Source organism: Pyrgilauda ruficollis, unplaced genomic scaffold (genome assembly GCF_017590135.1).
Source record: "Pyrgilauda ruficollis isolate IOZ18807 unplaced genomic scaffold, ASM1759013v1 scaffold15, whole genome shotgun sequence".
NCBI lineage: Eukaryota > Metazoa > Chordata > Aves > Passeriformes > Passeridae > Pyrgilauda > Pyrgilauda ruficollis.
Window position 1 is genome coordinate 11814335 of NW_024513654.1, and position 26956 is coordinate 11841290.

Consider the following 26956-nt stretch of genomic DNA (forward strand, 5'->3'; position numbering starts at 1 on the left):
TGAAGTAAAGATTCAAAGCCTGTGCAGACTTCTTAAGCTCTTAATCAGATTCATATGATGTATATGCAAGCTCATTAGCCCAACCAGTTTATAAGGTACATTTGAATTTATTACTCTGATACTCAATACTTAATTTGTAACTGTGATTAGATGCATCTTTTCAACATGTTGTATCTGCATGTAGTTGTTTGTAATAAAATCCCCAAGTGAAGGGCATAACTGGAAAACCTGCACATGAGAATGATTAATTTTTATTAACTTGTTTTTATCACTCAGCATTTATGCTGTAAAGGCTATAATAAAGTGACACATGCTTGGTCATTGTAAGACAGAGATAAATTTGGCCTCCCCACAAGGGACAAGCAGGGTCAGTTTAGAGGAGGTGAAGAACACCTCTACCCAGAGTTCTTGCTAAGGTAAATACATTTTTGTGTCCTATGGAGAAATTTGCCATCTGTAAGAATAAACAAGGTAAACCAGAAACAGATGAGGATGTGACTCTTAGGCAAGACCTTGTTTTTATACTTCTTTCCAGGAAAAACTTGCTATAAACATTTGTGTTGTCTTTTTCAAGGCTGCTGAGGCCTTGCAGTAGAGGATCACATGGCCTTAGCTCATTGCTCCAGTGTTCTGCAGCTCCCAGCCTGTGCCGAGCCATCTCTCCCTGGTGCCAGACAGGCTGGGCTTTGCTGTCAGAGCGCCCTGCCCTGTATCTCACAGCCTGGTGAAATGCTGAATGTGCATTTTCAAAGCTCTGTCTTCCTCCAGGAGGATAATTTCATCATAAAAATATAATTGTAAAAAATGCAAGAGGCTAATTCTGCATTTCTTTAGCCTGAGCCAATACTAAAGTTGCTCCCTGGAGCCAAGCAATCAACTTCACTGCTGAGGAATCCTGGGACAGAAATCTGTGGCATTTCTTACTCATTTAGGGAAAAGGTTGGGTGCCTCCAACCCATCTCTTGTCTTTCTAACACCCATTCTGCATAAAGAAAGAAACAGCTGCTGCTCTCAAACACAGTGTGTCCATGTGAGGCTGAGGTGGCCCATGGGGATGTCACTTGTCTTGGAGCTGTCTGCATCCCCTGCACTTTGGACTTGGTGGCAGAGCTCAAGTTGTGCTGTGTGGGGCTAACCTCCAGGATGAGTGCACAACAGAAGATACTGCCTTTCCTTGTCCTGCATCTCTGCCTCATGATAGAAATCCTTGGATTCAGGTATAGGGAGCATTGCTGGAGAGGAAACAGTGTCCATCTCCTTCCAACCTTGGCTTTTTCGTGCAAGCTAAGGTTACTGGTATAGGGGAGATCTCTTCTGCACTTAATAAGTTTTCCAGTGTTGTGCTTGGAGTTTCACAGGGAGAACTTTGGTTGAATTTTAAATTGCTGCGTTCAAGCAAGCTGTCAGAAGTCACTAAAGCACTCAATCAGGATCTCCAGTTGGGTCCTGGTGAGCCAAACTGGGCCACCTTTGTTATGGAGTGCAGAGGAAGTCACTGCAGCCTAAGCAGAAGTATATAGTACATAAAGCTGGGCTGTTTGCTTTGCAGACACCCTGAAAAGACAATAGGAAGGTGACAGGAAGGCAAAATCCTCTCTTTTGTTTTGTTTTGTCCCTTTTCTCTTAAGAGTGTGTTTGCACAACAGTGGTTTACCCTTCTTAGCAGCAGCAGAGGCCATGTCCAGCCAGTGAGAAATGCCTGGGTTGGAAGTCAGGTCGACAGATTCTCTTCTTGCCCCACCAGTCCCTTTTGCTTGCGGCAAGGAATTCTGGAGTCTTGGGACCACCACAATGGGGCCCTTTCTCACAGGGCTGGAAAGCTCGAGCTCTGCTCAGAAAGGACAGATTCATGTTGGAGAGGGTTCCACAATGCAACGATTTATATCAGGAAATGAACAGAATAAGCAATAAAAAAAAAAAAAAAAAAAAAAAAAACATGAAGAAGAAGAATTAAAAAAGCCTTCATCTGTTTCCTTGGCTCAGGAAAGAGATCAGCTGTGGTTTCATGATATCAGAGGATGGAATGCTGTAGGGGGAAAATGCATAGCTGTGTGCATCCATCTGTTTGAGTTTCTCTTCCCAATGCATAACATACAGAGTTAATTTTGCTTAATTACATGTCATATGGGTCTCAGAGCTCAGTGGGAATGGAGATGCCTTCATGCAGATGGTTCAGCTTTTGCACTCTGAGTACCATGAGTACGAATTTCAACCCTGCACGCTCCGTATAGCTCCTGTGTGTTTGGATAATATTAAGGTGTTAGGTGCTCCTCCAACCATAGTCCTTGGTGACAGGCAGATGCCATTTCTCAGTCACACTTGGTTTTGGGCCTTGTCTCAAGTAAAAAATATCAGTCTGGCTGTTGGTGAAAATCAGGAGCGTTTCAAGATGCAAATATATTCTCAAGGCTCAAGTTTCTGTGCATGTGAAGACTAGTAGCAAAGTATTTTTGTAGTGCTTTACTTTAAAAATAGTGTCACAGAATCTGATCGCAGTGCTAAGAAAAATACTTTGTGAAAAAGCCATCTTCGTTACTGACTGCAAACTTAAGTGTTGGGAAGGAGAGAGTGGACTTCCTTGTAAAAATATTTCTGTGCTTTTAATCTGCCTGGCAAATCATTGGTGATCAAATGATAATCTGAGTTGTTTGCTTGAAATGTCATATATCTCCACCACAGTCTGCCCACACCACTAGAGACTTTTAGGAATTAAGGAGTCTGGGAACAGAAATGACTACAATGTATTTAAACATGAATTAGCAAAAGCCAACAAATACAGAACAATTTCAATTTATGTATTAAAACACTCTCGAGGATACAGGCTGACATCCATTACTCAGGGTTTGTCACTGTCTCATCTCCTTTGGACAGCAAACACTGAGAAAGAGACAGGAAGATGATTTACTCTCCCTTTAGCTTCTGTCTCGTCTGCTGCAGTGTCTGCTGTGCAGCTCCCCCAGCCGTGCTGCTCCGTGGGTCTGGCAGCTCCTCGTGCTTTGCAGGCACTGTTTTCCCTCATAGCTGAAACTCATGGTTGTCTGAAATCTTTGCTAAATGAGTTGAAGCCAAGCCTTGCTTTACTGACAGGGAGAGGCCCCAGGCTAAAGTGCGACGTATCTGGGAAAGGAGGAATCCCAGAGAGTGAACTTTCTGGGTCTGCTGTCCCACAGCAAGCAGGAGAAGCTTTCAAAAGAGCCTTTGCACCATGGGTCCCACAAGGATGAGGTCCCCTGACTGAACCCATCACCTCCAAGGGAAGCTGGTCCTGCAGGAGGCTTCTGCAGACCTGCCAGATCTCCACAGGCAATGCAGGAGAAATCCTCTGGGACAGATATAAATCAAAATGAATTAGAAAATAGATAGGCACAACTGTCACCAATGCACCTAGTCACCTCCAGTCTTCTCCACTTGGAACATTTCTTAGTCTCTATTGAACAAATGTCAGGATACTCCGCACTTTTTAAACAACTTTCTGATAGTGGCACTGTTTGTGTGTATCTGTATGTATTTAGATAGATCAAAACACATGTGCACACACATCAATGTTTATTAACTCTCACTGAATACAGCAGCTAAGTCAGTCCCCAAAGATGTGCCATAAAACTTTTCCATAACATTGTTAATACAACCTTCATCTTTAAATTAGATTGCAAGTGACATATTAATTCAACATAAGATCTTTTTATGATTGAGAAATTTCCAGACCGTGGATAGCTTAATGTGCTAACAAGGCAGTCAGCTTTACATCAATGTTTGTGGTCCTCCTTTCACATTCATTGCTAGATTTCAAGTTAGTAATGTTATCCTGGGATAATGCTGATGAGAAAGGAGATCCAGCTTCCCTCTCCTTTGTCATTGAAGGAGAGTCTTGTGGGATGTGCTTGGCACCAGCTATGTTTTAATACCATTAGCAGCAGGAAATATTTTCCTTGCCAGTAATGAGGCTCAGCATCAGCTAAAGGTGGTGCCCCACAGGAAGACTTTAAACAAAATTGCTAGATTGTAATTCAAAAAAGGCTAGAAATATGCTATTTTTGAGACAGATGTTTGTTCAGTATGGAGTGATCCTGGATGATGAAGAGACCTGCCAGCTCTACTTTTAGCTCCACCTGCTGCTTTCATTGTTATTCTTGTAGCTATGGTTGGCAGTGAAGTCAGGATGGTGGTGTCTGTTCTCATATAGAAATGGAAGAAGAATGGAAATATGTGTGTGTATAAAGATGAAAAGATAAAAAGAACAAGAGCTGAAAAGAAAGTGAGCTTCCCTGCATAGCTACAGCTAAGGCATTGATTGTACCTTTCCTTGGAAGGGTTTTTCTTCTGCAAGACCACATTTTTTCTCTGATGTAAGGGTTAACAGTGTGCCAGGTGCACTCTGGGTTGCAGGAGATCAGAGTTTCTTGGAAATTGTTACAGTTAAGAGAAACCATTAAATAATTTCCTCTATTGGTTTGAAGACATAAACCAATACTTCAGCCTCACATTAATGGTTCACTGAAAACAGTGAGGCTGAGAGGTATTACCCTTATATGTCATCACTTGGGAGAGGGAAGATACATCAATGAATCATATGCAGGATAGTAAGGCATTAAAAAAATTAAACATGGAGTCAGGCAGGGCTCCTTGCTGCTGCTATTGAAAAGCACCAACACAGGCTTTCTTCTTTACAGAAAAGCGGTGAAGAATATGTACACAGAGAGCACTTTACACAGCCAGAGAGATTATTTGCTATATCTCCTTTGCTTTCTATTTTTTTTTTTTTCTGTCCTTGCTGGGAGGAACAAGTTTTGGATTTCAGAGTTTCACTGTGGAGATGAAAATTTTATTTCAAGCTTTGGTATTGCTTTCCCCTGACTTAATGAGTGAAATGTGGATGTACAAAAAAGTAACGAGATAGGGAGACACAGGGTACCTGTTTTTTTTCAGGAACTCCAAAATCAGAACCCAGTTAAAGTTGACTTTAAAACTTACAGAAAGACTAAATTAAAAGAGGAAAGCTAGCCCCACAGGTTGTTTGGCTTTTCCTTTTTTTTCATTAAGCCTTGTGAATTGGGTGGTGGTAGTGATGAAAATAACTATTTTATAATGATAAATTAATTTATTAACTATCAATCAATTATTACCTCATTTTTAATTATGAGAATTGAGTTCTGCATGCCAGAAGAGTTGTATTGACAGCTCCACAAAGCTCCAGACTGGCCTGGGAGCCAAGCTGGGGTAGAGGACTACATTTTGGGGATTGTACCATCCCTGGTTTGGTCGGAGGGATCTCTGTTTCAGACACCATATAGCAGGAATTGTATTTGCATATGATATCACTTCTGTAGAAGAAGCAACTTATTCATGAGCAGTAGCATCATCACATCAAATACAGCTGCAGATATGGCTGAGAAAGACAACCATTTAATTGAAGTAGAAATGACACTGGGAAATTAAAAGAGGGTGCAGAAAAATTCCCAATTATTACTCACTGGACACGAATCCTAGACATGAAAGGCATGGGGATGCACACACAGTTCTGGGAGAAAGAGAATTTACAGATAGACATAACTCTGCCCTCAGGACAGCTTTGGGGGCTTCAGCTGAGCCCCCAAACTCTCTTTAAATAAACAGTTTGGGATAATCCCTCTCTGATCCTCTGGAGGATGGAGCAAGGTACAAGAGACAAAACCCCACTTCTGACAGCCCAGACCCCCAGAATGCAGAGGCTCCTGCCTGCCCCGCTGGTGGCATTGCTGCGAAGGAACCTGCCATGGGGTGGCTTTGCCAGCATGAGCTGTGCCCGGGGCACTGTGCCTGCACAGCCCCTGCCCGGGCTGGGGCTCACAGGCTCCGGGAGCACCGCGGGCAAGCACAGCCATAAGCAAAGTATTTTTGTCCTCAGTTTTGCTTATCCCGAATCAGTTCTTGCAGCTCCTTCTGTAATTTCTTCCCCTCCCGTAGCAGCTGTGTGGGGTTTCAGCTGTTCTGCATGAGTAGAGGTGCCAGCACCCTTTAAATCACTATGGAAAAGTAAGGGTGCATGTTCTGTCCTGGAAGAAAGAAGAAAAGATAAAGTTTGGGGTTTGCTTCGATTTGTTTGGCTTTTTTTTCCTTGTGCTTTCCAAGTGCCTGTCAGAGATAACTAGGAGAGGACTGGAGGTTATTCACAAATTAATTAGCTTCGGGACTGGCAGCCACGCCAGCTCAGCCCGGAGCAGCCGCATCCCTGCAGCAAACCCTTCCCACTCCCGTTCCTCTCCGGGGGGAACGCTAAGGGTTAACCCAGTAGCTGTGCATTTAACAGCTCAATTTAAAGGGGAAAAAATGACACCCCTCTCCCCTGCCTAGCTGGCTGTGGATGGTTCGCTCTGCCGGGCTGATCACATGCTGCCGAGCCCCCGGAGCGGCGGCAGCGCCCGGCCGGTGCCGCTGACGGGCCGGTGCTGCCCCGGCCCCCGCCCGCCCTCACCTCCGCTCCAGGGAGGGAGGGCGCAGCGCCAGCCCTCCAGCATATGGGTGGAAATTTGGGAGGCACCCATTCTCTCACCACCGTTCCCAGCCCTAACCATGTCTATTTGTTGTTGTCTTTTTTTCAGGGACTATGGATCTTCAAAGAGAAAATCAGGTAAGGCACCAGGCTTTTTTAATGTACTGCATGATTCTAGAGAGGTCCTTACCCCCTGCTTTTCCCCTTCTGTTTATCTTGTGTGGCATTAAATTGTGTAGCAGTTTAACTTTTTATTGCTGAATCCTGCTGCAGATAAGCATCAGTTTCTTTCCTTTGCACTGGATAGAAGAAACATATCTGTATGCTATATAGATATATGTATACCATATGCCTTGTACAGTATTGCAGTTAAAATGACTGCTCTTCTCTAACTGTATTTATACAGCTCCATCTCCAAGATGAGATGATAATTGTATTGCATTTCTTTATTTTTCATTGTAAATGGTCAAAGTGCAGAGTCAGAGTTGGGGTTCTTTTCTGGAGGGGAAGGATATATTTTCCTGTGCTAATTTGAATCTTATCGTGCCTTTCCAAAATGCTTTGGTGAGGCTTCTGATGCAAAATGTTCTTAATGCTTGTGTCCGGCTTTGGGCTGCCTCAAAGGCTGTTGCTCAGTGTTTTGTTCTTAAAATCCTGGATTGAAATGTCCTATAAAACCCTGATTTGAAACTATATAAATCCAATTTTTCCCCTCCCCATGTAGCTCCTAGTGATTTTTACAGATGTGTTTTCAATAGGGATGTGCAATTATGGGCCTCTGGGTTTGGCTGCTCTGAGCTGGATGTGTGAGGGCTTTCTAGTTCTTAATTTTTTTTTTTCCCCTAAGCAGCATTGAGCACCTGCAACTCTCATTGACTTTGTTTGGAACCTTGGATGCTTCAAATTGCATTCAGGGCATCCAGAGAGAAGCATTTCAAAGCAATACTGACTCCTGGAAAACTCTGGACTGTGTGCAGGGAGAGGAGGATTTTTTTTCTTCCTGCTTTTTAATATGATAAAGAAATACTGCAGTGGCTTAGTCTCTGGAAGGGAAGGGAAGATGAATGTAGCATACTGGACTGCAATGAGTATCACTGTCTAGATTGATTTGTTGGATAATTATGAGGGCTTTTAAGCTGCCATCCTGTAATAAGCTAAGTGATGCACTAAAGAGAAGCTGTTGCTTAACCCCAATGGCCTGGGTATCAATTGGCAGCTGCCTTTGCAGGCCAATACTTTTGGTACCTTTCCTTGAATTTCCCTGAGGTGGGGTGTGGTAGTGAAGAGACAAGCATGGTACAAGGTGCTGGTCCCACAAATAAATTAGGGCATGCTTGGTCTTCTTAATCTCCTGCAAAGCTTCTGTCTGGGTTGCGCTTCTAGGACTTCTTAAATGTAATATTAAGGAAAGTGTGTGTGTGTGTGTGTGTTCACAATAGCCTGTGAATTAAGTTGGCAGCAGGGCCTTCTCTAGAGGGGCTGACCATAAATAAAAAAGTCCAAGTGACTTGGTAGAGGGCAGAGCTGAGTGTGGGAGTTCCTGCCTCAGTGCCACATCCTGAGCATTGGGGGCTTTTGAAAAACGTTGCTGAAGTCTCTGGGGCAACCTGATTTAGCACTGACCTGGAACAGCACTAGGAGACACAGAGAGCTTTGGGCTCAGTGCACCAGTTTACATGAAAGAGTATTGCAATTCATGTGCAAGAGATGTGAAGAACTGCTTTGGGAGTGGAAGGAAACTGCTGTCTCTCCATTCCTGTGGCTCTGGGGACAAGTTGGAGCTGATCTGCCATGACATCATGAGAAAAGCAATTGAGTCAGCTGAGATGCCATTTGTGGATGCTCTCCCCTGCTGGACTCTTTGGCCCCCTGCCCTGAGAAGCCCAAGTGACGTGGCCATTCATCCCTGCGAGGGGCACTCAGGTTGGGCTCCCTCCTTTGGCTGTCCCAGCTCCTCATGCTGCCAGATCTCCTTTTGCTGCTTCTTTCCTTTTTGGTGCTGGGCTGTTTGTGCAGCAGGACTTGGAAACAGTGGAGCTGAGGGACACTCTTTCTCCACTCACCCCGTACAGAGAGGAATGTGAAGCAGCACTACAACAAATTGAGCTGCATAAAGGGACTCTGTTCTCAGCCATCTCCTTGCTTGATTTTCGAATGGCAGAGGAATGCTTCCTTCTGTTTGGAGCTGGATGCTGTGGGAGTGTGCATGCAGTGAGCAAAGGAATATGCCAAGGGCATTGCCAGTTACAGCCTCTAACAAAGATCAGCTTTATGACACTTGAAAAAGGGATGGGGTGAATAAGCACCGATTTTCAGGATTGCTCTGATGGTTCTTTAAGATAAAAATGGCTTTGAAATGCAGTGTCTTCGGTAGGTGCAGATCATGGAACTACTGCATCTTTAAACAAGAGACAAATAGGCATTTTTAAATGCAAGCACCTCCCAACAAATGAGACCTTATGAACATCCTGTGTCTTGACCAAAGATGTGCTCGGTGGAGGCTGCTGGGTGTGAGCACAGCTGTCCCACACTGTCCAGCAGGAATCCCACAGCTGCTGTGTCTCAGGCATGTGCAGGCATGACACGAGCATGGCCGACTGCAGAAACATTCAGAGAATGCCTCAGACAGCCAACATCACCTCTACCCTGACCTCTGCCTTGCCAGAGTGAGTGTCTAGCTAGTCCTCTGCTCACCCCTTAGAGCAGGGAGAAACTGGAGAAGTTCAGAGTTTAATAGGAGTTATGGAAACATTTACCGCTGCAGTTGATGCTGGTTGTAAACATTTGAGACCTTCTGAACCAAATGCAATAGCATGGCATGTCCTTAGCTAAACAAAAGGGAGTCTTGTGCTGATCTGGGGCATCTCTGCATGCCAGCCCTGAGCCAGGCTTCCTCTTGTGCAAAGGGCTGTGTAAACACATAGCCCTTTGCTTGGATGTGATCTAATTATAAATGCTTTAACCTGCAGCCAGCTCAGAGACCTGGGGCTCTGTGAAGGCACAGGCGTTTGCTGTGGCCTGAAATGCCACGTGTGCTGGTACCTTGGACTTGGGGGGCTTTATCTGACATGCTGCAGAGCTGCTCAGAAAGCTGCCTTCGTGTTTCCAGGCAATTGAATTGTTTCTTTCTGACCATCTGTCAGTGCTGGAGAGCCCTCAGTACAACTGTGAGGAGTGGTTACATGGACATATTCTGTACACTTGCAACAAATGGTCTCTTCTTGGTCCACCCAAAGACCCTCTGCAGCAAAATGGGAAGGAATTACTTTTCAAGCTCCAATTTGTCAATTGCATTAGCCAAGTGAACAGCTACTTATTTGTCACTCAAAATAGGTATTACTTCTATGCTGGCATCCATTGTGTGGTTTTTCTGTCCTCAAAATAAGGGTAGAATTGCTGCAAGTCTAGGAATGGATATTTGTATGGTACATTACAAGCAGCAGATTAGGTTAATCCATTCTGCAAACCCTACCAGCTACCATCTGTGCATGGTGAACTAATTAACCCTTGAGATATCTGCTAATCCTGATGTGGTTTATAAAAACCAGTTGGAGTATGTTTCTCCCCAAAGATGTCATTGTGTCCCCCACCTCACAAACCCCCTTGCTGGCTAGAGAAACCTGCACACTCCTGGAGTAAGATCTTGCTGGTCTCCCCTTGCTGACCATCTTTCTTGGCTGGCTTTTAATGCCAAAGCAGTCAGATCCCAGTCACGAAGCTGAAGCATCTGGGACCTGGTGTTTGGTGGCAATAGGGAGCTGATGTGGGCTTCACACTTTTCTACACTTTTCTACACTGAGTCTCAGTGCTTCTCAACTACTGAGAGGATTCTCTTTGCTACCCTTGAGGTCAGATCCAGCACAAGAGGTGCTTTCAGAGTGATCTCTGTAACCTGCCTTGCAGGTGACCAAGCCCTTGTGGTCACAACTCTCCATGTGCCTGGGCAGGAGCACTGCTGGCTTCCCCTTCTGGAACCATAACCAAACTGCCCCTGCTTTGACTGCCTGCCTTGCTGCTGGGGGCAGAGCTGGCTTCAAGCCTTTGCTTGGTGGCTTCCTCTGGCACTTTGTTGCTGTGCTGTAGGATGCTCCTCCTAGTGAAGGGAAATAAGCTTTAATAAAATGGAAGTCATGGTTCTATCAGTCCTGCAGTGTTTCCTTTCCCTTATTGTTCAGATCCTGTCTGCATTGAGCTGGCTGTGCTTTGACTGAGTCTGGCAGCTGAAGTCTATTTTAAGTAGTAATTGGGCACTTAGAATATTAAGTTAATGATTTGGTTCAAGCCAGTATTGCCTCAGGATGCTGATCAGGCTTCCTTGAATGAGTAAACCATCTTTCAGCTGGGTTTCCCTGTCCAGTTTTTGGACTAGCAGGATTATGGCTACACACAGCCAACAATCACGGTTTTCTTTCCCCCTCCTGTAATCTAAAACTAGGAAGGATATATCTGCTGGCAAGTAAATAAGAACTTCAGAGTCCATTGGAAGATACTTCACAAACTTTTTATAGAAACATCTGTAATGCTGTGTTTTCCCTCAGTGGGGAAATTACTAAGCACAGTTGAGAGAGTTTCAGCAATGACAGAAGTGGGGCCTCAAGTGAGAAACAAGCAGATTGTTGTAAAAACACCAAGGGCCCTCATGGCTGATCACTTTGTGGGATGCTGCCTAGGAATTATGGGTGGAGCTGATGGCCAAAGTTGCTTCCTTGGCCTAATTCCTCATTACTAGAGAGACTTTCTCACCCTCATGCTCTAAGGATGAGCACTCTGACAACCTCAGGGAGCGCCTTAGTTGCCATTTCTTTGCATTATTTAGGATAGGGTTTGTTTCTTTCTGCTTCCTTTGTAATTACCAAGGGAAATGCCTCAACTTGTGGCTTTTTCTGTCCTTACAGCTGAGCTATGCTCATCACTCAGAGCTTAACCTTTCTAACCCTGTCACTCTGCATGTGTCTAGCCTGCACTTAGTGTTCCATGGTGTGTCTTGCTGTCTCTTTTTCCTTTTTATAAATGAGCTTTATTTTCTTGACTTAGTCTGAGCTGCCTCCTTTAAGACAATGTGGAGAGAATGAACAGTGTGTGCCACCCCTTCTGTGCTTAATCGTTCAATGGGGTAACAAATGTGTGAGCTCCCAGCTGGACCAGCAGGGCTGTGTGGCTGGAGCTGGTTTTACCTGTTTCAGGACTCAGGTGGTGACCCTGGGAACAAAGCTTAGTAGATGCAATTGAGTGTGGAGGTCTCTGCCAGCTTCGCAGGCCTGTGGCAAGCATTTAGATACACATAGGTACAGGGTGAGCAGGGAATGTACAGCCTCCAGCCCTGGCAGGTGTTTTGTAATATTTGTGGGAAATGGCTGCAGCAGAGGGAAAAGGAAGGACTGCTCCAAGAGACATGTAGTGTTGCCTTTCCTTTGCCTTAAGGTTGCTGCAATATTCATGGGATGTCACCTGGAGTCGTGTTTATATTAAATGTTTAGTACTAGAACTGGGGGATGTCTTAACTAATCCAGCTGACTGTGAAATCTGGCTCAGTTTTACCTTCTCAGTCAGAAGAACTCTTAAGCCTTTTAACTGGGTTCTCAAAGAAGCCAAATCTAAGTGTGTTACTAAAGAGGCTGAAAAATCCAATTAACTATCATGGTCAGTCCCAGCATGAGGCAGTGCATCTTCTCTCAGAGTGGTGACTGCCGCAAATGCTGGGGGCTACCTGCTCCAAGCAGGGACTTGATCATTGCATAGTGAATCTGAGCCCAGCTGGTAGCAACAACGTTAGAATGTGGTTTTTAAGTCAAATGCTACTTTGAATCATTCTGCTCTCACGGTGTTTGTCTCTGAAATCTGTTTCCCTATAGTTCCTCTGAAAGCTTCAGCTTGGAAAGTTTTTCTTTTTTTTTAAGGTGGTGAATAGGATGCAGATCTGTCCAAGCCCATGGCAAGGTCCCAGGAACATCTTAAATCATGTAACTTGGTGTCTTAATCCTTGTAAGAAATCTGTGGTATGACATGATCCCTGCAGACTGAGGCAGGTGCTCTTGTTTGTATCCTGATGAATCACACGCGTGCATTGTGCTCCTTGCATTGTTTCCTGCAGAAGCAGGGATGGTGGACTGGCTCCTTGGTGCCGTTTGGCCTGTTGATGAGGATGGCTGGATGAGATAGTTTGCCAGTCACTATTTTATAACTTCACAAGCATGTACTGACAAGATTGCTCTTGATCAGAAATCGTGATCTGTTCCCTCATCATACGATCAACCTTCTTGGCTGTATGTACTAATTACTGCATGGAATTTAAAAACAGCAGATTCTGGCAGAACATTTTGGTTCTCATAGCTGCTGCCTTTTTTTTTTTTTTTTTTTTTTTTTTTTTAGGAAGATAAAGGATTTAGTAATACAAAAAGGATAGAGTAGGCAAAAGCATAGCAGTTAAGGACCAAACAAAACTTTTCATTTAATGACTGGGGATATACATCTTGGGCCTGGTTCTGGAAGAAGTTAGTAGTTAATGGTCTCAGTGTGCATCTTGAATTCAGTCATCAATGACAGAGCTTCCTCTTCTTATGACTGAAAATTATTTTTCCTCAGGTAGTGAATTTGCTAAACTTCTGATCAGTTTATTGGCTTTTTCTTGATGCAGTTACTCCCCAAAGACCTAATTTTCTTCCCTGATTTTTTTTTAAGAGACTGTAAGTAATTTTTTTTAAAACAAGTTTCTCATGTAATTAGAGAAACCTCCATTCTGTGGGTTTGGGGTTTTTTCCAAGGCAAGACTACTGCTCCTGTGCTCAGGTGCACTAGCAGAGAGCAGAATTGAGGAAGAGCTGCCGCTAAGTCCAGCAGATTTCATGTCCTTGCAGCATCTGTGCGTGTGTGACCCAATTCTGCATCTTCAGTCAAGATGTGAATCTGTCCACTCCAATCCCACGCTCCAAATCCAGTCTGTAGTGTTCTGGCAGAAGGAAGCTGATCTCACACTTCTCCTTGTACACCATATTTTTAAAGTCACTGCTTAAACTGAAGTGCTTTGGACTTCTGCCTGAGGCTACTGACGAGAAGAGCAGATAGGAGACTTTATTCTGCACTGCTTCAGTTTTCTGCTGACAGGACATGTGGCCCATTAGATGTATAGGATCACTGTCATCTTCTGGGTGGCCCATATGCTGGGGTGGGAGGAACACGGGATAAGAGAGAAAGAGATGTTTGTATGTTGTGTGGGTTTTTTGTTTTGCTCCTTGGCTTTTAAACTGAAGTGTGGGGACAGGGTGCAGGATTAAGGAAAAGAATGTGTTTGTGTTCTTTGCCGTTCCCAGTTCAGCATCAGTGCTGCAGAGAGCCCTGGGTCCGGGAGAGAGGGCAGGGAGACTGAGTGCAGGCAGGGCTGGAAAAATGAGGTGTGGCTTCAGCACAGCCATGGTAGAACATTTTGAACCCTGCAGATGCCTCAGAGTGTCTTCAGCCGAGCACAGAGAAAGCACTTGGTACCTTAGGGGATATAATGGCATTTCTCTTGGTTTTGAGAAATTCTCTGCTCTCCATCTGCTCCTGTTCTTCCTCCCTCTTCTGTCTGTCGATGGCAGATGGTATTAACACTGCCTGCGTTTTTCTTCTCTTGCACAGAGAGTACTGGTATTTTGATTTTGGCACACTGGATAAGGCAGGTGAGAAGTGCATTTGGGAGCTGGAGCAGAGGCTGATGATCCTCAGCCACCACAGGAATCTGTATGGGGCACAGATGGGTCTGGCTGGCTGAGAGGAGCAGATAAACTCTTCCCTGAGCATTTTGGTCACTCAGTCTCATGCTGGTGAGCACTCTGTCCTCAGATTCTGGAAAGCTGGATGTAGGGTATGTGTCCTTAACCTGTTGAGAGTACTCACCCCTAAAATAGCACTCCCTAAGTGCATCCAGCTTTGTGCACGGCTTCACACCTGTCCCATTGGAGCTGGCCTGTGTCCAGGCTGCGTGACAGCACAAATCCTCTCTCCGGTTCACTCTGGATGGAGTGGCTCACCCAACCAGAAATGGCTGGAAGCTTTACTTCCAGAGGTGTCCAGCAGGATTACAGTGTATGCACTGATTATTGGCCAGCTCTGCCTGGACACGCCAATGCTGCTGAGTGTTCTGTGCTTGGCAGCATGGCTCCTTCACAGTTGGGACTTGACTCTTGCTCCATTTTTTGAGCCACACATGAATCCCAGCATGTGTACATACCTGTGAGTTTCCAAGTGCAACGTCTGAGGCTTTTCTGCCCTCCTCCTTGGCAGTGCTGGAAGCTGGTTTTTTCCTCAGAGGGGTGATGCTCTCAGTTTGTACAGCTGTAGATGTGGATTAGCATTCAGATATTCTAGGCACTTCCCAGCCAAACTTGGAACTGGTACAAAACTGTATGTGCAGGGGCTGTACCACAGGGATCATGTGGGAAACAATCCCCACTTGCCATGTGGAAAGAGTTAATGTGAGCAATGGCTGCCAGAACAAAAACTAAACAGTCCTGGATACTTCTGGGTCTGCGAATGGGATTAAAATGGGTTTTTACAGAAGTAAACAGAGTGGAAAATTGGGACTAAGTTTTCTTTGTGTTTGTACTTTTAGAAAGGATGAAGGACTGGATGAGGCTGTGAAAATGCAGCTGTGAGCGTGTCACTGTGCAGTTTGTCAAGCACACGATCCTCTGGCCCCACTCCTCTGTTCCAACTCAGGAAAGGGCTCCCTGGTTGTGGATTTCTCCCCTGCAGGAGTGAGTTATCCAGATGATGAATTTCTGAGGCACGCTCGAGTCACGTGAAAGCCAGATGTGAACATTTTCCAAGCAGTGTGTGTGGGTCTAGCATACGCCAGGCTACGTGGCAAGTGGACGTGGTCTGAGGTTGGTCTGCAGCGTGGTGGTGCCGGGGAGGCGACGAGCCCGACAGCTCCCAGTGGGATCCTTGCTGCCAGGGAGAGAGGAAGGTGCTGGCTGTGTTCCTCACTGCAGCCCAGCACCTCTGCTCCCACCCCCCACTGACAGGCCCTCCCCTGGCTGCTCGTGATGAAGCTGAACTTGGTGAATAAGACTAAAATTAAAGGCCTTATTTAATGCCTGCTGCCAATCCTCTTACTCAGATACTTTAGCTGGATTTGCACATTTGATAATCTACTAGTCAAATATTTTTTCAAGATACAGCCCTCTTGAACAGATGGCATGGGGAGTGGAGGTGATGTTCAGCTTCAAGTGTAGAGAAGAGGAGATATCTCTGCAGGGATGAGAGGTTTACTTTAAAATGCAGTCTCCTATTGGGGAGAAAAATAATATATGTGTATTCATTCAATGACTATCTTAAAATACTTGCTTTAAACATGATGCAGCAGCATCCCACAGACATAAGAGCAAGGAAAGCTTATTTAAGCTACCCTGGTGTGGGACAGCTGCTTGCCCAGCAATTACAGTAACAAATGAATCTGTCATTGTGGTGGTACCTAAGAAGTTTAATGTCTGACCAGGCTCACACTGAGCCAGGCACCAGGCACAAATGTTGGTTTTGTTTAGGTCTCTCTGGAGCCCGAGGGGAGAAGCATCAATGGCACAGTTCAACAGGGTGCCCTGAGTAGGACTGTGTGAGATAGGTTGCAAGTGTTTTGATCTTTCTGTGCCATCCTCCCATTTCTCTAACTATCTGTTGTTCTCTGCCTAACTGAATGAATTAATTGTGCGAGCCCAGAATGCGTGGCAATGGTTCCAGTTTGGATGAAGGCTCATCTGCCTTTTTCCTCTTTCCAGCCGTGTTGTAAAACTACACATAGACTCTGCATCAGAGGAATTCTCTGGTAAAAGTACTTCCACTTCTGGAGGGAGCTTAGCAAACCAAGTATTTCTGTCTTCCTCCCCTAGTCTACTACTGTTGCATTTTAGTGCCTTCCCATTTAACCAAAGTGTCAAGCCCCAGCTGATGAGGAAGGGACTAGAGGAGAGAAACCTGGAGACAGGCTGACAAAGGATGGTCAGTGGGTCTGGGGGATGGAGATTTTGGAGGGGCTCACAAGGATATGAGTATGGTGCACTGTCTGCAGATGGAAGCAGAAACAAGCCCCAATGTTTTGGGGTTCCTCACTGAGCTTTCTGCTCTTGATTGGGCAGCCTCACCTTGTCAGGAGGAGGGGGAGGTTGTTCCTTTGCTTGTCTGAAGAGTGCAGAAAGGAAGCAAGAAGGGGGAAAGTGGTGACAAAATCCCACCAAGAAGCTCTGGACTGAGTAGACTGAGCCTGACTTTTGTGTTCTTTACCTGCTTGGGGCAATAAGGTGTCCCACCTGAGCCCCCAGGACAACAACATAGTGCTTCATGTATACCAGCTCCTTGGCAGGCTTGTCTTCCAAAATGTAGACTGAAATACAGGCTCATCTTCTGTTTCTGCTCTGCCATATGTGATGAACATTGCAGCCAACAAGGCTCTAGGCCAGTTCTAAGAAGTGGACGCATTTAAGGAACAGTGTGGTCAGCCCACTTCTTGCTGACTTGTCAGATACCACTGTTGGCATAAGAACACACCCATTCCTCAGAAGAAGTATTTATTTCCCCCAGCTCCAGACTGAGGAATCACTGATTGCATTGCTTATTTTCTTTTTACCCCTCCAGTTAAGACAGGAAGGGTATAAGTCTACAAAATGAGTCTGCAAACCACTCAACTGCACTCATGGAACAGACCACTGTTGGAAAAGGACCAGATGTCAGTATCTCTTCAGTATGGCCACTTGTTCTTATAATCCCTTTTTCAGTAATTTAAGTTGCACTGTAACAGCTGGGAGATTTTGGTATTCCCAGTTGATGTTAAAGGCTTAATGAGAACAAAACAGTTTTATTAGTTAAATGGCCCTGGGACTGTTATCTTCTATGGAAGGCCACTTCCAAAGAGCAGGCCATACCTGTGTAATTAAACTCTTTGCCCTCCAAAGCAAGGTAATCACATCCAGATCATAGGGCCCTGTCTTTGGCCTGTGCTGATTTCTCAGCTGTGCACAGAAATCATTTGGGGCAAGGGTTACATCTCCAGAACTACAACCAGACTGAAACTCATGACCAGTGTGATCCAATTGCCCACAATTACTGCAGGACTGTTGTTGGGAAATATGTAGCTTAACAAGCTAGACAGCTTTTTGTTTCAAAAAAAGCTTGTTATAAAGATCCCTGGTATCTCCAGCAACTGTGATTCTGTAGGAGAGTGTCCCTCCTGTTGCTGGCAGCAATGTTAAATCACAGATGCTGGGCTCAACACTGAACTGAACATTTCAGACAGTGTTACTAACAAAAGGAAGGCATCAGTAGCTGCTGCTAAAATGCCCATGGTGGAGGAGTTCCTCTGCACCTGCCTGGGGCAGGAGCCCACCTGGATGTACAGCACTGATATGTACCATGAATGTGGTACCTGGATTTTGGTAGATTGAGCTCATGCATGTGATTCTAGACTGACTCCAGCTATTGTAGGTTTTTGTGGAAGTTTGCTCTGCTCTAACTGTACACAAGACAAATAGTCTGCTGCTAAAATGAGATGAGTGGAGCTGTATCACAAGCATAAAGCATTAGTCCCCAGCAGTCTGGCGCCTGCTCTCTTGCCAGAGGTGGGAGGAGCAGCAAGCAAACCAGTCTCACTGGCAGCACAAAAGCTTCTGCTGAAATCTAGAATAATATGTTTCATGTTCACCATAGCAACCAGCTTAATTTTGTCTTCAAAGCTTTTTGCCCTTCAACTCCTTCCTTTTCTTTCACACCTGAGGAACCCCCTTGACTCGTGGGAGGGTTGCCCAGCTCCATCGTGGCAGCTTGAAAGCGATGGGATGGGGTTCAGCAGCCACTTCCAGTGACGTGCCTGCTGTGCTGCTATTTCTGTGCAGTGTGGCTCTGAAGGAAAGCCTCTTCTGTGCTCTTCACAACTGCCTCGGCCTCGTGACTTAGCTGTAATTTATGGATTCATGTTCTTTTTGAGCTTTTAAAAATAATTCCGGTAGGAGGAGTTTGTTCTGGCTCCAATTGAAGCCAGCAGCAGGGGCTGTGGGGGACTGGTGTTAAGAGCAGAATTGGGATGCCATTGCCCTAGGAGTGGCCTGCTTTGAGCAGGCAACTTTAATTTTCCTTCCAGATACTGAGATTTCCCCCCACCCTGCACTTCCAAGTGATCTGAGACCAGCCAGTGTTCAGCCGTGTGGCACTGGGGGAGAGGAGTGGCAGGAAGCAAAGGTTTGTTCGTTTACTGTTACCAATCCCATTGGAAACCAGCTCCAAGCCTCATGCAGAATTCCAGTAAAACCCTGTCCTAAAGGGGAAACCTGGGGCTGTTCAAAGCTTGTGTTTTGTTGGCTCAGGCACAGCATGTTTCTGAGGCCTCTGACCTCCTCCCCGTACGCTGGCTCCCGCCGCGGCTCTTCGTTTGAGCTCTCTGTGAAGTGGAATCTATCACTAATGTCTGATATTTTTATTATTTGTAGGGGGGACTCTTAAAAGCTGGTAGCAATTAGAGCTTAAACGTCTTGGAATAAAAAAAAAAAAAAAATCCCCAAGAAGGAAGTTTAATGCTAAGCAGATGTGCAGGAGCAGCTGAAATATGCTGGCTGTCTTCTGCTTCAGAAGCAACCTCATCCACTTCTAGCTGCTGTCAGGCTGGGGCAGCTCAGAAGTGCTGCTGCTGTTATGCTGCTTCCTGGGCTGGGAAGCCCACACTGGTGACCTGTTTAAACTGGATTGTTTACCAGTTAATACTTATATTGCCCTTCTTTTCTGGCTTAAGCCAATAGTTTTGACAAGGAGAAAAAATACTTTGTTTAAAAAGAAGTTTTTTTGTGAGAAATTGCTGATTGCTAACAGAATTGCTTTATTTATGGTGAGATCTCACATGGGTGTCTGTCGATGTGGCTACTGTTGATCTAGGTTTAAACTCTCTGTCTTCTTGGGTGGACAGATCCAGGGTAGCCCTAAACTTGTGTTAAGTGCAGTGTATCTCCTCTAACTTTGGCTGTTTCTGTCTTTTGCTGCAGCTTGGGTGGGGGCAAACTTGAAACTTTCTCAGTTACTCCTGCAATACATCATCTGCTTGATTTATCATTGTCATATTCAGGTTCTTCTGTGTGGAAAAAGATCTGACAGCTGACTGAAGTTCATAATTGTGCTCTGAAGGCAGTGGAAGTCTATTCAAAAGCTAATAGACAAGTTGCTGACAACAACTCCTTCACACCCTTTCCCGTGCGTGCCCGAGTCTGTAACAGAAACATGCTGTATATTCCCTCCATGAGCTACAGCACAAGTTACTCTGCCAGATTATTTCCTGTTGCACTCCACCAATGCTAAGCCTTTTTCATTTTTTCTTAAATGGTAGTCCAAAGTAAATTATTGTTATTTATCACTGTGTATTTTGTAGTATATTGTGACAGTGCAGCACATGGGTTTGGGAGTCAGCTGGTTGAAAGGCTTCAGGATTTTCTCCAAGCTGCCACTATAGAGAGTTTACTGCAAAGTAGTCAAAGCACTGAATCCATTTGAATTGCAGTGCAACTACACAATGAAAATTCTGTCCCTAATTTAAAGAAAGGATTTCAAAACCTCAGCATTCCCTTAGTGCTGAGAAAACAGCAATGTGTTTCTTGGACCTCTGGTTTCCATTGGGAAGGTTTGAAAGCTGTTTCTTAATGTTTGTATCATGCTAGCAATTCCTCAGTTCCATAGGTACTGTGAATCTATTATATTACTATCTATTAATCTTTTTATTGTCTTGGAGATACTCTGCAATTCAAAAGACAGTAACAAATAGACAAGGCCACCAGTATAGCCTGCTTTTCTCTCCACTTGGTTGATGGGTGCATCTTCTCTGTTGTTAAACTGCTGGGTGCAGAACAGGGTTCTCCATTGCAAATAGGCTTTTCAAATTGCATTTTGGGGTTGTCAGAATTTAAGAAATTCTTAGATTGTCCTATAAACATATCTTTCTAGATGTCTCTTCTCCCAGGCAAGGAGAGAGTAACAGCTGCCCTTCTGCTCCTTCATCCCACAGAAGGGGAGTGTTTGTTATTTAGAAATGGGAGAAAATCTGTTAACTTTCAAAATGTATTTCCAGTGTATTCAAGAAAAAAATTAACAACATTTGAAAATTATTCCCAAATTCCCAAGCCAAGTATTTCCACCTCATTTCATGGAGGGGGAGGGAAACCTTTTGACCTTGTTGGCAGCAACTCCTATCAGCTTTCACCTTAACCTGATCTCTGTCTCATTCATTGGTTAAAAAATGGATTTTCTATTATACTCTGAATGTATCTTTATTGGAGTTTTGTACTCTTTTCTATGGAGCATTATTTGTCTATTGTTATTTTCCTTAATGCAATTCCATAGTAAGAAGATGCTTGTAGAAACTTATACGTGTTTGCTAAGCTCAATCTCTGCGAGTTGTCTATGTGTCTTTTGGGTATGATTAACAGCTGCAAAGATAAATAGTTTTGCAGATCTGAGGCTTAATAAGTCAAACTGTCTCTTGGTATGTGTCTTCTGAGCTATTGGGAATAAGCTCAGGGCATATCTTTTTCTTAGACCTCAAAATTGGATCACCTACAGATCAGTTTCAGAAGTTCTGCAAATCCACTAAAACATAAAAATTAACTGGGTGCTTCTTATGACTTGACCTTCCTCTGAGTCCCCATCATGCCAACACTACTCTTACGAAAAACTTTGCCTCTTTCAAAGGTGCCTTTACTAACTCTCAGACTTTCTGATATGACTGGTTTTGACTGTTTTCTTGTGTCTCTAATTACTTTCTTCTTTCATGGCTGCCCTATGATTGGATTTCAAGTTTGGATGTCCAGTTTGTCTGAGACTCCAAAAAAGAGTGTCGCTCCAGGTAAATTCTTGTGTCTTGGTGTTCTGCATGCTATTAAAACCAGAATTCTCTAGCTCAAGCTGTGTGTGGTTTTGGAGTTGTCTTGAATGTGAATCTCTGACAGTGGATACCCAGGATCTGTTGTCTAATTGTGTAGTGGTTTTCATGATGCATGATTTCTGGTAAGGAAGAGCTTTGCTTTTCTGATGACTGCTTCACCTTGATGCTGCTAGCAGGGGTTAGTAGTTTGCAGGGTTTTATTTTCCTTGCCCAACCCAAAGCCTCAGTCCAAGGCAGCTTCCCCTTTTGTGGTGGGCTGAGTCTGGCCACAGCTGAGTACCTGTACAGCTGTGCTCTCACTCTTCTATGTGAGAGAAACTTTATGGGTCAGGATAAGGCAGAGAAACTTGACTGTGTGCTCCTTATCCTTCTGAAATGTTCTTTGCATTTCCCCAGTAAATAGAAGTGGTTTTGCATGAAAAAGCTGAAACTCTGATAAAGATGCAAAATCTTCAAGGGAGCATCAGCCTCCTTGTCGCAATGAGTCAGGAAGGAGGAGGAAGCAGGGGAACAGATTCTAGGTGAGGTGTCAGGGACTGGGGAGCAGTAGTCCCATACAAGGCAAAAACTAAGCTTTATACTATAAGGAATCAGGACTTCTGCTGTGTAACCAGTGGATTTCTTCTGCAAATATTTGTCACTTGACATGGAATATCACAGAAGAATTCCCTTCTCCTTCAGACTTAGAAGGAGAGATCACAAGTGATAGATCCCGTGTCTGTACAGGATGCTGGGCTGGTCACTCAAGCAGTTAAAGCTACATATAGGTCCTGGGGCAAGGAAAGATGGAAACACTCCTGCTGATTTTTATACCAGATTTAGTAAATATTCAAGTTCATGCCCTGTTAAAAGTATGTGAACAAAATCCCACCGTCCTTGATGGATGAGTGCTTGCTTGTCTGATTTTTTTTTTTTTTTGTGAGCAAGACTGCTGTGATTCCAGAAACACTGTTCTTGACAGAAGTTGAATATTTTCTTGGGGGGTTCTGCCTCATCTTTGCAGAATAGGTCTAATTTGAGGGTGGTAACTGGATATAAAAGTGCAGAAATATCTGAAGTATTCAGTCACAGGAGCCTGCTGCTTCGTAGGTCATGGAGAAGTTAAGACAGAAAAACAGAATGAGACTGAGCAGGAGAGAAACATGTTAAGGAGGAGACAGAAGAGGTGGTGTCCCTCAGGAAGAATGACAAGAACCCCTCAGATTACCAGGCTGGGGGGTGAGGTTGGATTTCTTTGACTCAATAGGTCTGTTGGGACTGTTTCATGTTGTGATATGCCAAGGTTTTTAGCCTTCTCAAAGGGTAAGAAAGCAAAGTCTTTAATAGATACAATTTTTTTCCTTCTGCTTACTGCTTTTAGCTAAATGCATGTTGCTAGATTGGCAGGAAAAAAAAGTGCATGATGAGTGTGCAAATATAAGTGATTCATTGCATTGCATGGTGCTCGAGAAGGTGAATGTTGATACATAGTGCTGCTCAAAAGTCTTATGTGCATTTGGCAAGTTCTTAGCTCCCCATGCTGTTCTAGTTCACGTGGCCTTTGAGTTTCTTATCCAAATGGATCCCCAGTTTCCAAAATAGCTGTTCTTCAGTCCAGATCTGCCATAGGCTGTATCCTGATGTGTCAAGCTGGTAGATCAGACTTGAATTTGGATGTGATCTTTACCTATGTAGTACATTTATGTGTCCTAGCTAGGCTGTGGCTTGGAGATGAGAACAGAAGCCAGTTTCATGCTGCCCAAGCTCTAGCTGAAGTTATGAACCTGCTCCATGAAGTGCAGACTCTAACCACGACATTAAAGTGGTTTCATTTTGTACTTTGGAAAAAGATGGGTGCCACACAGCCACACCCTGGGGGGTGCTGTGGTGGGACTGTAGTTTGGTTACCCTGGCTGCTGTTAAAATCCTTGGCTGGTTGCTTTGTGCCTTGTGGAGGGATGGGAATGTGTTGCACCACTGAGCAGGACTAGGATGAATGCCAGAGTATATTGGTGACTTCAGCCTGGTGGAAGACCCAGTTTGGCAGCTGTGTGAAAATCTCCAAGCAGTTTAACAGATTTGTGTGCAAAATACCACTTAAGTATTCTTAACTGTTGCTACCTGTAACCTAGTTGGTTGGAATCACTGTTCAGAGAGCCAACTTTCCAAGAAGGAGTGGAAAGAGGACTCAACTTTTTACTTTCACCCTCCTGCCTCTAATTTTTCTTGGCTCTATTTTAAAACCTAGCAGATCAAAAATAAAAAATAAAAATCCCGAGACCAATAGGCTCCACTTGGCAAAGGTCACCACTGAATTTTTCTGTTGGTCAGGATTTCGTTGGAAATGCTGCTGAGGGCTGTAAAGAGGGAAGAACTGAACTGGAGCAGCTGCTTCAGAGAGCTCCTGCCATTTACCATGGGCCAGGCTCATTCCTGAGGCGCTCCCCATGGGGGCTGTGTTTTGCTGCAGGTTGTAGCTGTGTGTCACACACACTCCAGGGCTGGAAGCCACAATCTACAGTTAAAGCTGCCTCTTTTCCCAGACTCTTGAATGTTCACGCAGTGACAGAAAGTATTACGTGTGTCCTGTGGTGGGGAATGAATCCAGGCATCCAGATAATTTTTTGCTGCTGTGATTGCTGATCATAGTCTCTTCTTGGTGGCAACGTGTGCTGTTGGCATGGGCCCCTATAGCTGTTTTTAGCAGCAACCCAGGAGGTTAAGAGACACTTAGTGCAGCTCATGGCGTTACTATCTAGACCAGATTTTGGCATGTTTAGCCAAAAAGATAGCAAGAAGGGCTAGAGCTTTGGCTATGATTGCCCCATGTCCTGAAAGGCTTGCAGAGCACATGAGCAAGGAAGGTGGATGGTTGGATGGATGCTCACTTAGAGAGAAACTTGTCATACATCAGTCACGGCTGCCAGGCTGGGTGAGAGGGTTTACATGCTGACCTGGCCATTGCTGGGTGCATGATGCTCAATCTTGTTTTCTTCTTTGGGCTTTGGACAAGGTTTTAGGCTAAACTTCTCTGGCTTTGAGTCTTCTGCATTACCTAGGTGGTCAGATCCAAACCATTCCCTTTCTGCTTTCCACCCATCTCTATCTAATAGCAGAGTGTCACCTGCTTCTCAAACTCTTCTGAAAATGCATAGAGTGTCTTTGTGCTTTGTAAAAGAGCTACCTGGCCAGGCTCAGGGAAGAACTACAGAAATCACAGTGTATTAATAACCCATTTGATAAACTTGCCCAAATGTTTTTCTTCTATAATTGGCAATAATCCAGACCTTGAGACTGGCTTTGTACTGAATTTCTGAAATAACTGTGGGAGGTGATAAACTTTTGTCTCTGTCCCTAAAGCTTTGTGGCTTGGGGCTGCTACACCAAGAGCCTCTGAACTCTGAGGCTAAACACTGTTAGGACTGGGAGGATTGCTGTCTGGTGGGAGAGATGAAGATGAATCCCCTTCCCTCACAGCTTGTGGCAGTAGTAGTCTTACCTCCAGGAATAATTGATGTATAAATACAGTCTGAATTTTGGTAAGTGGCAATGGGGCTGAAGTGTGACAGGCTGCAGTGCAGGAGTATCTAGGAGATGAGTCAAAGCCCTGATTGTTTAGGGCACACAAAGAACAAAAAATGAACAAAAATCCAAAGCACCAAGACAAGAAAAAAACCCTCTCACTGAATAGAAGAGAGATCCTAGACTGGGAAACACAGTTTTGATCTGAATCCATGTTGTCCCCATAGAGATTTGTAGCAGGCTTCATTAGTCTCATCTCACTGCTTACTCTAGGAACTGGTTATTTTAAGAACTGCTTTTCCAACACTGCTGTGATGTGATGAACTCTGGTGTACTCTCACATGCATTACATGGCAAAGTCTGTTTTATCTTGTGTGCAGTACACACTTAACCCAATTTTTAGACAGACCTAAGCTCTCTATCTTAACACTATTCAGGTTAAATCACAGCTAGAAGGCTTAAAGGAAACACGCAATTTTAATGTTTATTTATTATAGTCATGTGGTCTTTCTGATAAGAAAGAAAAGAGGTGAAGTTTTTTGGGAAAGGAATTCCATGTGTTTAGAGCTGGGTGTATGATTGCTGTAAGGGGTTAGACTGGTCTGAGGATTTTAAGTAGGCTTGCTGCTATTCTGGGCTTTTTTTTTTTTCCCTTCATCCTTCCCCAGAAGGAGTATTTCAGAGACACATAAAAGTTTACCCTTCAAGAACTGGCTTTAACGAGAAACCGCAGCTCTAGATCCAAGCTACCACAGTTACTCCTCCCTGTGTGTGGAAAAGTGCAGAGCTCTGCCATTATCTTCTGGAATGCCAGGACGCTCGGGGCCGTGTCTGCCAGGCACCCCAGCGTGCAGGCTCTGCACGTGTCCCAGCAGCTGTGCCCATGTCGGAAGGGCTGGACTACCTGCCAGTTGGTTCTTCAGCTGTGACTCACCCCTATGGCGTTCACTGGCCGTTTCTGTGGTTTTGGCTGCTTCTGCAGGACTTCCACTGACCAGCTCAGTACTAATTCATTTTAGTCTTAATCTGTAAACATTTGATTGATAATCATGAAAGAGCAATATCAAAGCCTGTGCACTATATGGATTAAAAGAGCAGACATGTTTATAGCCTGATAACAACAGAGTAATCTGGCAAAGATCAGGAGTCTCACATTCCCATATCCAGATGATTTTATTTTTGGAGTCCAGTTGGTGGTTTTCATTTTTGGCTATTGCAAAACCATCATAGGTCCTAGCTGTTGCAACACAGGAGGAGGAGGAGGATGATGTTGTTGGAACGGACGTTCTGCGCTCTTATTTAGGAGGCTTTCACAGTCGTTGCTGGTCTCCGAGTGTAGCAGGAGGAATGATGCTCCCTCCTCGCTGCCTGGTGAGGGGGACAGGGTGCAACTGCTGTCACTTAATAGTGCCAGCTCTGAGGGGCATGGACAAGCTCCAATGACATTTCTGCTCTGCCCCAAGAAGAGAAGTGCTGAGGTGAGGAGCGGGAGGATTGTAAAGTGGAGCCCTATGGAGAGGAGGAGGGGTATCCTCAAGACTTTAACCGGGAAACGGACTCGAGGCAAAAAGAAATGGAGAGGCAAGCAAACTCTTATTTCAGCCAGCAATCTGTGCTCTGCTCTGGGGAGGGCTTGCAAGTTGGAGCTTAACCAAAACACTAATTCTGCTTTTTTGGAGGGAGAGGAGGGGGGACCTCTACCTGGCACATCAATGTTATGCTGTCCTCTGCTCTCCATTTCTCCTGCCTGGGCTGAAGATGCTTTTTAAAAAGTAGGGCTGTTGTGTCAGGGTGGTACTGCAGCTGCATGTGAGCTTGCTGGGGAACTCGTGCCACGCTGCATCCCTGTCCCCTTGTGTGCTGACACTGAGCAGGCTGTTACTCTTCAATGCATGCTGTGTCCTGTGTTACAAATTAGACCTAAACTAATTGGAGGGATGCGGAAGCGCCCAGGGCAGCGGGTGTAATTGGTGCTGTGCTGCCTGTGGTGTTGCCTGTCTTGTTCTTTTGAATCCCTTTTGGAGAGTCTGACATAGTGTAGCAGCAATGTTGTGGGCATCCTGAGTGTCACTGAGCAGTAATTCATCTAAAGCTTGTGGGGGATG

General features: G+C 44.7%; 1 protein-coding gene across 3 annotated transcripts in view; it reads left to right on the forward strand.

Moving 5' to 3' along the window:
• Window positions 1–26956, forward strand: part of SH3PXD2A (SH3 and PX domains 2A) — a 247934-nt gene that overhangs the window by 145033 nt on the left and 75945 nt on the right. The window contains exon 6 of one of the 3 annotated variants that reach the window (XM_041461000.1): window positions 6579–6607. In XM_041461000.1, the coding sequence (XP_041316934.1) occupies window positions 6579–6607 (29 nt within the window). Of the gene's footprint in view, window positions 1–6578; window positions 6608–26187; window positions 26433–26956 lie in introns of those variants that run through there. The other 2 variants (XM_041461001.1, XM_041461002.1) reach the window with 2 other exon arrangements.